The sequence below is a fragment of the Tachypleus tridentatus genome, chromosome 3 (genome assembly GCF_004210375.1).
Source record: "Tachypleus tridentatus isolate NWPU-2018 chromosome 3, ASM421037v1, whole genome shotgun sequence".
Classification (NCBI taxonomy): domain Eukaryota; kingdom Metazoa; phylum Arthropoda; class Merostomata; order Xiphosura; family Limulidae; genus Tachypleus; species Tachypleus tridentatus.
Genome location: NC_134827.1, coordinates 3,174,770 through 3,188,398, shown reverse-complemented (window position 1 = coordinate 3,188,398; position 13,629 = coordinate 3,174,770). Strand labels below are relative to the sequence as shown.

Genomic DNA, 13,629 nt, shown 5'->3' with positions numbered 1-13,629 from the left:
TGGAGGAACAGAGGACACAGAGAATGTTCAGTTCTCTTGTAGCTGCTTGATGTGTTGTATAAATGTCAGCTTACAATCAAAGATAAACCCCAATAACTTTGTCTCAGAGACCACAGGCAGCACAACTTCACTGGTACGGAGTTCAAGACCAATGTACTGCCAGACCAATGAAGGGCCAGTTTGAGTTCCACCAGTGTAAAGGGATGATTTTCATCATAAAGACAATCAGCTCAAAAACAAAGAGGTGATTGCTCTGCCCAAGTCTTGATGGCTAAGAATGTGGAGGAAGAAGCAGAAGCAGAAGTGCTAAATACCCAGCAAAAGCTTTCACCTAGAGTATCAGCGATGCTCTGGGTATCAGCTACTTCCTGGCCATCACAAAGCAAAAGCAAGAGCGGGACAGAAATATACTGCCCACTGACCTTTCGAATCTTGTCTCATATGACTTTGGAACTGGTGGTAGAAGATATACTGGTTATGAACTTAATCCAAGAGTCCTTCTGGCTCTGACGTCTTACTCACCGAGAATGTGCACAGGCCTGCTGAAACGTGATGCAGTTTGAGAATGTGAGATACATACAAAAAGTATCCCAAATCCATTTCTGAGCCTTCTGTGCTATGTGGCGTACAGGATTCCACCATGGGTGAGGATATCATGGAAAACGTGTCGAGGTTTCAGGAATACACTGAGCAGCTGCCTGTATTATATAATCAGTTACTGCTGCCACACAGTCATCTACTGACTGCTTGCAGACAATGACAGGATCAAGTTCTGTGAGGTTAGTGAAAGAGGGCCAGTTTGCTTGATCCAGCTTCCACCTAGGTATATGGGTCAGATGGCACTGACCATGGCCAGTCTCTCTCAAAATTATAGGAAGATGATCACTGCCTCGTGGATTATTGTCAACCCTACAAGAAAAATGGGAGAATAGAGAAAGGGAGCACAGTGAGAAATCAATAGCAGTAGAGGACTGACTAGGTGCATAAAAATAAGTAGAAGAACCACTATTGAAAAGAGAAAGGTTGGGAACAAAGAGCATATACTATACAGAGGGACCCATCCTATCAATATCGGTACTTTCCCAGAGGGGATAATGTCCATTAAAGTCCCCAGGATTAAAAAGGGAGATGACAACTGTTTAATGAGAGCATCAAGGTCTGATTGATCATTGGTAGATGGTAGAGAGAACAAACAATGATGATACAATCCAAGGAAACATGGATGGCTACAGCCTCCAAGGGTGTGTCGAGTGGCAAAGAGAGGGTGGGCACATGCTGATCAACCAACAGTGCCACCTCTCAATGCACTCATCTATCACACAGCCTGTTATTTCTGTACAAAGAAAACACCTGTATTGGCAGGTTTCAGAAATGATTCCTGTAAGGAAAGACAAACAGGATGGTAGGAAGCAATCAGTGTTTTGATGTCATCTAGATTAAAGCGTAAACCTCAAACGTTCCACTGTATCAGGGTGGCTATTTTTTTTTACATGTAGGCAAATTGGGTGGAAAACCCTTCTGTTTACGACCACGTCTTTTTTCCTTACTTTCCTTAATCAAGGGAAGTCTATTGACCTCCATGGTTCCTGCCCTGGGTCTATTGAGCAGGTCTTTGCTGTTGGAATGGGATTCCAGAGACTGAGAACGTGAACAAATGATTGTTTTGCATCTTGGGCTGAGAGAGAAAGATGGATCCGAAAAAATTCCTGAACCTAGAAGTAAAGGATGTGGATCTTGGGGTTTGGTGGAATGTATATAAGGGACAGAGATGGGTGTTGAAGTTGATTCATTAACTTTTTTAACCATGGAGCTCAAAAGACTTTTCATTTGGATTGAAAACGATTCTTTTGGAGGCACAGAGAGATCCATCTGCACTACCACTATAGTAGTGGAATGAAATGCAGCAGCATACATGAAGTAGTAGACAGCAACTTTCAAGCCTCAGGATAAGTAATGTTATGAATTGTTTTTAAATGCTGCACCTCTTTTTCCTCCAACCATTTATGTCACCAGATCAAAGCTTCTTTACTGACTTTGGAGAGTTGGCAGGTCCCTCTAGTCCATTCTGAATGAAAAAGGGAGACATTTGCCCTAAAGGTTTGTCTGAAAGAGAATGTAGTATAAGAAAATGAGGTACAACAGGTGTTACAGATGTTGAAGATTGCTGCTCAGAATTTTTGAGACGTGGCCATTTACCTATGGACTGTTTTTTTCACTATTTTAAGTTTTTATTTGGAGGATCCATAATAATAATAAAAATGAATATTTCAGTGCCCACTGACCCCATCCACCATGGAGACCTATGAGGAGATGCACTACAATGCCAAACAAGGACACTGCAGCAATGCCAGGGTTTTGTGAGCACTATATCCAAACACCAGCATCAGATACAATGTCGACAATGTTGAGAACATCCAACATTGGTTTTTGATTGACCCTAGCCCAAGTGGACCAGCCGACTGACCCAAGGGGGACCACCCCAAGGCTGCCTGTCTACAGAAATTCAAGGCCAAAGTGGTGTGTTAGGATTGGATCCCTCAACCACCAGGACCCTCTCCTCCCCTTCACGGGTCACCATGCATGGCAAACACGTGAGTGGATGTTTAAATCCCAGAGGAGGTAAATTGAAAGAATAGAACTTTCCCTGGAAGGTTCCCTCACCACATACAGGGATCCACATCGAGGAGCTCTTAACGTGAATATACTTTTCCTTCAGACTAAATCAGTAAAGACTGTAAATCCACAAATATTTCATAAAAGTACTTTATAAAAAATACATACTTGTAATGTTTACTAAGAACTCAAATTTAATCAAGCTACACTTGATATATTCATAATTATAATGTTTAGAATTTCATGGTTAAAAGATAATTCCAAGTTTGGCCTACTCAACCAGATTCATAGTGAAAGAGCTAACACGATTTCAAATTTAATATCAGCATACTAATTTGTCAATCCATTATTATTTAAAATAGTGTCTACATGATATCATTTCCTTGTACAAACAGGAAAGCAAATATGTGAAAAATTAAGAACATAGCTCAAGTATGTGCCTAAAGAACACACTATGGCATCCTTTGTCTCTACACTTCCTACAAATAAGTAAAGTAGTATTTGATAAATTTTAGCTTAACGTTAAGTACTTTTCCTCCACTAAAGTGTTAAAGACCCCCCCCTCATAATTCACAGAAATCTTTGTATAGTAATGAAGCTTCTCATTATATATCCAATTGATTAAGTACAATTCAAAAGTGGGGTCTGGACCCTAAAACAAACCCCTTTGAAACATGTGCAACTGGAACCTGAGAAAATGCACTATTTTCAAACCTAATAGTTTGTGAAGGTTGGTATGAATAGTTTAATACATTGCTCACCAGGATTCCAAGGGAGATTTGGAACACTAATGATAATGCAGAATCTTGGCTCATTGGCCTTAAGAACATACACCTAGACTTTCATCATGCCTGGGTATCCTTCTGAGCCAATTTTAGCACCCTTGGTATGCCATATAAATAACGATGACCCTTCTCCCCCAGGCAATTCCCAGTTTTCATACTAGCTTCAAAATTATGAGAAAAGTTTGGGAAAAAATTCACAAACTCACAATGCAAATTACTATAGGATGTGTGTGTGTGTGATGAATGTTTGAAAACACAAGTCTTAATATAAAGTTCTCTAAAGAAAGCATTCTGTTTACCAAGAACTAGTAATCATAAAGCCAGATTTATACATGCTTAATATAATTAGCTTATACATAAAATTTAAAAGCTGATAAAGATCAGGGTATTAACAAGAGATATCTTGTTTTGCTTATGTTCATAAAATTCGGTTACTTTACAGTACTTTGTCTTTAGCCAAACACAGATTAGATTGACATACTACTTATTAATTTTCTTACCTTTGCAATATTTGGCTTCTCAAATGGAGGATTTCCTAGTGGACCTTCCACAGATGGTTTGGTCATTTGTAAAATGCTTTTTCTCAGAAGCTGTAAAACATAAGTCAGTGTTCTATTCAACATTAAAATACCCAAGTTTTAGCCTTTAAATTAAAGGTCTGATTTTTCCAAAGCAGTTTACATTTAGTAAATAAATGTATGATGTGCTTTACATTAATAGAATATCCACTCTATAGAACATACAAGTTATTCCAGTCCATATTTCACCGTATCACTTTTATACATTCACTATACATTTGCTAAAATGCCACATACAAAAATGTTGGACATTGTACATTTTTCTACCCTTTGAAAGTTATTTTAAGATCTCTTTAAACTTTTAACTGTTATCAATCTTACATGTTTCATGTAGTGAAAACATTTCTTTTGTACAAACTAAACTTGACCCCAATGTCTCCACTTATGACTGGCTAGTCTCCAAGGTCCACTGATATGGAATTCTGATTTACATAATTTCAACATCCTGTACCAATATATTACATCACAATCAATAATTATCACTTTATTCTACTGAAGAAAGGCAGTCAACTATCTGGAAGAAGTCAAGTTTTAGGTCTTTTTTTGAAATACATTACAGGAGTTATATAAATTCACACAAGGAGCAAAGGTAATTAACTTTAAAATTAAAATAAATTATCTTTCTAACAAACCCACCTTAAATAAGTAAAAATAAACTTGCTTAGTGTCAGCATCTTCTTCCTTGTGAACACACATGAATAAGTTTTCAACATCAACAACAATTCCTAGTAATCTATTCAACTCTTCCTCAGCTGTCTGACCAAGGTGAGATACATGAGCTCCTACAATATGATAGGTATTGGTTAGTGTGTTCTAATATTCATCCTTTTCAAACATGCTCAAAAACAAATCACATTACATTTACACATATAGGTATACAAATATTTTGTATTTTTTTACACAAGGTTTATTATAAAAAAAGATGTAAAACCCCAAAAATATATAAAACTAAATTATACATTCCAAGGAAACAACATTTCAAGAAATTTCACACTATTTTTTTTTCAGATCATTTTTAAACTTAAGTTTTCAAAATACGTTTACTGTTCATAAACACAACTACTACATATTTACGCTAGCAGCAGCAGTGAGAAAACATTATTACTTGTACTTTCAGTTACAGGTGATTTCTCACCACTCTTAGGAAATATTCAAAGACTGTTTTGTTTTGATATTTGTTTAAAGCTACACAAGGGTTATCTGCACTGGCTACCCTGATTTTAGCTGCACAGAAGAAAGGCAGCTAGTCATCACCACTCATTGCCAACTCTTAGACTAATCTTTCACTAATGAATAGTGCAATTGGCTGTCACATTATAACATCACCAGGGATCCCAACCTGCAACCTGCAGATTGTACGTTAAGCACATAACCACCTGGCTATGCCAGGTCATATTAAAAAAGAAATCAAAATATCTTTTGACTTCAGCTTTTATTGATGTTTTTCAAAGAAATTTACTTCTCATCTGATTAGGATATTGATATCAATTTATCTAAATAGTGTGTCAGTGAGAAAGCACAGGAGAAAATCATCATAAAAACAGACATATTAAACAATAAATAGTAGTATATTTTGAATGTTGAACAACAATTACATTTCCTGATAACTTTTTATAATTCCTGCATGATGTATACAAGTAACTGAAAAACAGTGACAATGTCATGGATAATAAAAATGATGGATAACTCCTGGAACTAAAACTATAATATCAGCTCTATGGATGGGGTCCAGAAAAAGTGGAAACACCAATGTAAAGTCCCTTAATATGGTGTTGGGTCACCACATCCATCCAGCACATGCTGTGGCATAGAGTCTACTAACATCTGGAATTCTGCAGGAGGAATGCAACACCACTCTTCCACAAGAAAGTCAATCAATTCACATCTAGCTCATGGAAATGGAAAATGTTGTCTCAGAAATTGTCATGGTTGACTGGTTTCAGAACTGGTGACTGAGAGGGTTATGACATATGGATAATGTCAGTGTCATGCTCCTCAAACCTTTAGGTGACTACTTGTGCATCATGGATAGGAGTATCATTATCTTGAAAGATGCCCCTTTCTGCTGGACAAAAATGCTAAAACATCGAGGAAAGATGATCACTCAGTACCATTATGAAACAATTGGTGTTTACCTTGCCTTCTAAAGGTATGAGTGCCCCAAACAATGTCAAGAAAATGTATCCCGCATTGTTACAGAACTGCTACAACACTTCACTGTTGGAACCAAGCACTAAGGCTGTAACAATGTATCTCAGGATGGTAAAAGTGTTAACACCCACACCAGCCATCCTGAGATACATTTTTACTACAAGTGGATTTCGATTCATCATGAACAGGGCTGTAAAGTTCTTTAGGTTGACACCACACATGTACTCGTTCATTTATCAAGAACATGTTGAAGGATGATATATCTGACCATATAACATTTCTCCACAGCTCAGGAGGCCATAGCCTAAGCTCTTTTCATCATTGTACGCACAACCATGCAGTAAAAAGTTAAAATTAAAGTAAAATTATTAAAATTCATAAAAAGAAATTACAGTAAAACAAAATAATGTTTAATTTCTTAATTAAAAACAAATAGCATTAAATCCAATTTTTATATCTAGTCTAAAACAGTAAGAGAAAAATTACAATAATACATACAAGTTGTAAAGGACTTTCTGTAGCATAATTGTAATTATCACAACTCGCAAGGATGACTAACGAGTAAGTTCAAAAATCAGCATTCGCCACCAGAAATTGGCCTTTCTAGTCCTGGTTTGGAGTTATTTGATGTTATGGCTGTTTTCAAAAAGTAAACTAATATAAGTTTTAAAAGACTTGTAGCAAAATTTTAATTATTATAACTCACCTGGATGACTAATGGGTAGTTCAAAGATCAGTGTTAGACACCTGAAATTGGCCTTTCCAGTCCTTGTTTTGCGTTATCTGATGTTACAGCCATTTTCTGATTTCAAATCAAATTTGGGGAATCATATTAAAAAAGGACTAATTTATAAATTAAAAATTAAAAATAGTATTAAAAAGATTAATGGCCTTTAAAAACCTAAAAACATTTCTAAGGTGGACAGTGTCACCATCTCCAGTAACACTGTCTAATGTTATGGATAAGGCTTGAGACAAAACATATTTAGAATGGTACTGTCGTTAAGAGTCATGATGACAGCAGGGCAATAAAATGTGGCTTATTGTGATCTGAGTGTCACACAGAAAACACATTAGTGCATCATTCCCAGATAAAAAACAATGTGTTTAAAACTATGACCAATGCGTAGTCTAGTTAAGAAAACTCCTCTTTCTGATTCTTAGGAAAGCAAGATACCCAAAGTCCAATAGAGGGTTTTATTTGGAAAAGCTTGTTTTCACGTTGCTCACTCCAAGTCGACTGCCAACTGGCATGGGGCCAAGCCTCGAATAAGGACTTGGTCCATGCATGGAACAGGAACAGCAGTGATAGTGCCCGAACAGACAGGTTTAGCTGCGGTGTCGGTGAGCTCATTCATGCAAATACCAATGTGGCCAGGTATCCAGAAAAATTGAATAAAAGCAGATGCTAAAGAAAAATTGGCCAGTTGGTTTTGGATATCGGCGAGAACAGGGTAAGAACTAATGTGAAGCAATTCCAGGGCCAGTAAAAAACTAAGCAAGTTAGCATAAACAGTGCAATTTGAGTACTACTTAGCTTCTACATGATCCAGGGCAAGAGAAATGGCATACAGTTCTGCAGTGAGTAAAGAAGCTGTAGAGGGGATTCTGTGCACAACCACCAAACCACAATAAACCATGGTAGAGCCCACACAGTCACCTGATTTTGAGCCATCTGTATAAAGAGGAATGGAAGGATGGTTCTAAAGATGTTCAGCAAATAACAGACAGTACTTCTAATCAGGAGTAACTGTTTTTTTCAAGTAACTTCAAGAAAGGTCACATTTGGGAATTGTAATAAGCCATGGTGGGATAGGCTGACCAGTGGGTACAGCAATGTTATTCAAGGACAAACCAAATTCATCCAACTGCATCTGAATACGAAGGCCAAAAGGAGCAATGGCACGGCCCACCAAGGATGAAAAATATAACCCCAGGTGGGATGCTGTGATAAGGATCGAAGATTTGAAGCATACAGTAAAGACAGTTCCAAAAGGAAGAGGTGTAGAAAAAGTTCATGAGAGTCTGTGTATGAGCTATGAACTGGGGAAGTGCGGAAAGCACCGGTATAGAGCCTAAGTTCCTGATGATGAATGGGATCTAGCATCTTCAAGGCCAAGGTCCTGGCAGAAACACAGACCAGTAACCCATTGTTTAGTTTTGATCAAGTAAGAGCACGATATATCTTTAGCACAGAACTTCATCTGCTCCTCAAGTGGTTGAAGAGAGGAAATGAAGGTTCATTGCTCTTGTACATTTGACTTGTAGCTGCTTGATGTATGGTATAAAGGTCAGCATGCAGTCAAAGATAAGCCCAAAAAACTTTGTCTCAGGACCACAGGCAGCACAACCTCACCGATACGAAGTTCAGGTTCAGGGTAAGTATCCTGTTGGCAGCAAAAGTGCATGCAAATGGTTTTAGAGAGAGAGAGATCAAAGCAATTTGCTGTGGCCCATTTTAGTAAATGATTGAGGACAGTCTGTAGCTGCAGCTCAATATACCTCACGTTCAACGATTGACATGAGATGTGAAAGTTGTCAATATAGAGCACGTTTGCAACAGTAAGAGGGAGTTGTTCAGTGATGACATTAGTCTTTATACTGAAAAGTGTGACACTCAGAACACAGCCCTGAGGGACTCCAAGTTTCTGTGAAAAAGAATGGAAAAGTGTCAAACTCACATGAACTTGGAATCACCTCTCAATTAAAAAATGTTTAATAAAAATGGAAAAATGGCCATGTAACCCATATGTATGGAACTTTTGCAAAATGCCATACCTCCATGTTGTATCATAAACCTCTTCAATGTCAGAGAATACTGATATGAGCTGTTGTTGCTTGAGAAAGGGTTCTCTGAGTGAAGTTTCAAGTCGATTGAGGAAGTCCATGGTGGAGCACTGTCATCGAAACCCACACTGGGTGGGAAAGAGGAGGTTGTTTGATTCATGGAAACAAACAACTGAGCATAAACTATCCTCTGTATCGGTCTTACAGAAACAGCTTGTCAAAGCAACTGGACAGTAGTTTGAAGGAATCTTGTGATCCTTCCCAGGCTTAAAAAAGGTAGGACAATAGCCTGGCACCAAGCATCAGGAAAAACATTCTCTTGCCATATTCAGTTAAAAACAGTCAAAAGAATAGAAAGAGAAACAGGAGATAGATGGTGCAGCATTTCAAAGTGTACATCATCAGGTCCGACCAATGTACTGCCAGACCAATGAAGGGCCAGTTTGAGTTCCACCAGTGTAAAGGGACGATTTTCGTCATAAAGACAATCAGCTCAAAAGAAAAGAGGTGATAGCTCTGCCAAAGTCTTGACGGCTAAGATGGTAAAGGAAGAAGCAAAAAGTGCTAGATACCCAGCAAAACCTTTTACCCAGAGTATCAGCAATGCTTCGGGTATCAGCTACTTCCTGGCCATCACAAAGCAAAAGGGAGAGGGGGAAAGAAATATACTGCCCACTGACCTTTCAAATCTTGTCCCATATGACTTTGGAACTGGTGGTAGAAGATATACTGGTTATGAACTTAATCCAAGAGTCCTTCTGGCTCTGACGTCTTACTCACCGAGAATGTGCACAGGCCTGCTGAAACGTGATGCAGTTTGAGAATGTGAGATACATACAAAAAGTATCCCAGATCCATTTCTGAGCCTTCTGTGCTATGTGGCGTACAGGATTCCACCATGGGTGAGGATATCATGGAAAACGTGTCGAGGTTTCAGGAATACACTGAGCAGCTGCCTGTATTATATAATCAGTTACTGCTGCCACACAGTCATCTATTGACTGCTTGCAGACAATGACAGGATCAAGTTCTGTGAGGTTAGTGAAAGAGGGCCAGTTTGCTTGATCCAGCTTCCACCTAGGCATATGGGTCAGATGGCACTGACCACGGGCCAGTCTCTCTCAAAATTATAGGAAAATTATTACTACCTTGTGGATTGCTGTTAATCCTCCATGAAAAGTGGGAGAATAGTGAAGGGAAGCAAACTGAGAGATCAATGGCAGTAAAGGACTGACTAGGTACATGAAAATAAGTAGAAGAACCACTACTGAAAAGGGAAAGGTTGTGATCAGAGAGCATAAGCTCTATGAAGTGACCCCTCCCATCAATATCAACTTCCCCAGAGGGAATGATATCCATTAAAGTTCCACTGGATTAAAAAGGGAGACAGCAACTGTTCAGTGAGAGCATCAAGGTCTGATTGATCATAGGTCTCTTCAGGCAACAGGTAGAGAGAACAAACAGTGATAATACGATCCAAGGAAACACGAATGGCTACGGCCTCCAAGGGCGTGTCGAGTTGCATAGCCAGGGTAGGCACATGCTGATCAAGCAAGTGTCAACCCTCCATGCACTTGTCCATCACACAGCAAAGAAAACCACAAAAGGTGACTGTATCAGCAGGTTTCAGAAATACTTCCTGTAAGGAAAGACATGCAGGATGGTAGGAAGCAATCAGTGCTTTAAAGTCTTCTAGATTAGAACGTAAACCTTGACAGTTCCATTGTATCAAGGTGGCCATTTTTATGTTTGTATAGGCAAATTGGGTGGTGAGCCCTTCTGTTTATGACCATGTCTTTTCTCTTTTCTGTTCTTATTCAAAGGATGTCTACTGACCTCCATGGTTCCTGCCCTGGGTTCACTAGACATGTCTTTGCTGTTGGAAGAGAACTTTAGCAACTGAGGACATGAAGAAGTAGTTGCTTTGCCTCTTGGGGTGAGAGAAGAAGATGTACCCATAGAAATGCCCACACCCAGAACCAAAGAAAACAAATCTTGAGGTTTGCTGGAATGTATGTCAGGCACAGAGATGGGTGTTGAAGTTGATTCATCAACTTTTTTAACCATGGAGGTCAACAGACTTTCAATTTGGTTTAAAAACGATTCTTTTTGAGGCACAGAGAGATCCATCTGCACTACCACTAAAGTAGTAGAATGAAGTGCAGCAGCATATGTCTGAGATGAAGTGGTGGACAGCAACTTTCGAGCCTCAGAATCAGTAATGTTTTGAATTGTTTTCAAATACTGCACCTCTTTTTCTTCCAACCATTTAGGGCAAGAACAAAAGTAGGATGGGTGAGAGCCATTGCAATTATTGCAATGAGATGAGGGTCCATTCCACACTCATAGGCATCATGGTCCTTGCCACTGCAACATGCACATGTCAAGTAACCACGAAATGATGTCTTCAAGTGACCAAATCGCTCAAACTGGAAATACCTGAGAGGGTTTGAAATGTATGGCCATACCTTGCAATTAAGATAACCTACCTTGATGGTGGCAGGTGATGTAAATGTCAGAATGAGGACACTGGTCAGCTTCATAATTCCATCTTTGCAAGTAGAGATACGCCTTACTACAGAAACTCTTTGGGTGGAGAAACAAACGAGAATCTCTGACTCAGGAATGTTCTTTAAATTGCTCTCAACAATAACTTCTCGTGATGAATTCAAAGTAGCTTGAGGTGTAACCTCAATAAATATATCCCTAATCGCCTTTGAATGCAAGAGGAGTTCACTGTGTTGAGATGTGGATGTTTCCACCAATATGTCACCAGAGCGAAGTTTCTTTACTGACTTTAGAGAGCCAGCAAGTCTCCCTAGTCCCTTCTGAATGAAAAAGGGAGACATTTGCCCTAAATGTTTGTCTGAAAGAGAACGTAGTATAAGAAAATGAGGTACAACAGGTGTTACAGATGTTGAAGATTGATGATCAGAATCTTCAAGACGTGGTCATTTACCTATGGACTGTTTTTTCACTATTTTAAGTTTTTATTTAGAGCATCCATAATAACAATTAAAAAGGAATATTTCGTGCCCACCAACCCCATCAACCATGAAGCCCTATGAGGGGATGCATTACAGTGCCAAACAAAGACACTGCAGCAATGCCAGGGTTTCGTGAGCACTGTCTCCAAACACCAGCATCAGATACAATGTCCACAACATCTGTTGAGAAAATCCAACACTCCTACTTGGTTGACCTTAGCCCAAGTGGACCAGCCAACTGACCCAAGAGGGGCCACCCCAAGGACACCCATCTACATGAATCTGAGGCCAAAGTGGTGTGTTAAGGTTGGAGTCCTTAACCACCAGGATCCTCTCCTCCCCTTCATGGGTCACCACGCATAGCAAACACATAGATGGATGTTTAGATCTCAGAGAAGGTAAACTGAAAGAACAGAACCTTCCCTGGAAGGTCCTCTTGGAACAGAAATGGTGGGAGGAGGGGTTAGGCAAGGGACAAACGTGGAAATGTGAGACTAGGATAAATGCAAAAGGAGAATAGAGAATTAGGAATACCACCACAGACTTCTTGTTAAAGAATGGGGTAAAACAAAGGAAACAGGTAATTAACTTGTAAAAGAAGAATATCCCTTCTTAAAAGATCATAACAACAACAAAAAAAAAAAAAGAGAACCATGTGAGTAGGAAAAGGGCAGAGGAGTTGGAATGAGAAACAGAAGGAAAACAGTAAAATCTGATTTCCTCAAATAATTGGTTAGGGAAACAATGAGAAGCTTCTATCATAAGGTGAAGAGAGGAGAGATAACTAAAAAGGGTAGTGATGAGGGCATGTAGTAAGGAAATTTGGGTGCTAGATAGCAGGAAGCTGACAAATAATGTGCCTCTCAAACTGGTAAAATAAACACCAAATGGTGGGAATCAAGTAAACGAGAGGGAGAATGACTATATGAAGAAGATAGGAATCAGTCAGGTGGAAGGGAACAAGGCATGGGGTTACGTGAATGAAGTTGATCAAGAAAGAAGATGGCATGAATGGAAATATTACATGAGAGTGGAAAAAAAAAATTATGAGGGCATGAATTATATAAGAGGGAAAAGGAAGTATTGTAGGTTGCAGAGGACAAATATATAATAGTTCAAACCTGGTTAATGAGGTTCTGGAAACATGAAGATTAGATGTTTTTCAGAAGGCATTAAGGTACCTAAAGCAAAGTATAAAGGTGGAAAAAGCCATTCAAAATCCATCCTCATCACCAGTATCAAAATCAAGGGAAGGGAACTGTGTGGTAGGTACAGAAGTAGAGGGTCCCAGAGGTATCATTGACCCCATACACATTGGACAATGACCATCAAGACTTCTTCAGATAAAGGACTTCCAGAATTGTTAGCAATCTGATCAGTATAAATGACATTTTTCACCCACAGAAGTTGAAGAATTTAGATTCAATTGTGAATTCATAATGATTATGTATGAACACAATAAAAGTAAGTTGAAAAAAGTTCTTTAGCAAATTTCAGCAAATAAAAATGTGTTGACATTACTGTACAGAGGAAAAGAATGTTTGTTCTTGCATGTGAATGTGAATGGAGGATTTTACACAAGAAGATGGTCATACTCTTATTGGTAGAGGATTTTGCAGCATGATACACCACCATACAGTGATGTGAATTTGCATAGCCACACATGAATTTAGGTGGAAGTTTTCACAAAGCTGGTGGCATGCAAGTTTCTCATGCACACATCTGCAA

General features: G+C 38.9%; 1 protein-coding gene across 9 annotated transcripts in view; it reads right to left on the bottom strand.

The window, feature by feature from the left end:
• The window catches only part of Gcn5 (Gcn5 acetyltransferase), a 75,600-nt gene that overhangs the window by 56,693 nt on the left and 5,278 nt on the right, over nucleotides 1-13,629 (bottom strand). For all 9 annotated transcript variants that reach the window (XM_076492511.1, XM_076492509.1, XM_076492508.1 and 6 more), the window contains exons 4-5: nucleotides 4,613-4,758; nucleotides 3,899-3,988 (exon numbers count right to left, since the gene is read on the bottom strand). In XM_076492511.1, the coding sequence (XP_076348626.1) occupies nucleotides 3,899-3,988; nucleotides 4,613-4,758 (236 nt within the window). The remainder of the gene's footprint in view (nucleotides 1-3,898; nucleotides 3,989-4,612; nucleotides 4,759-13,629) is intronic.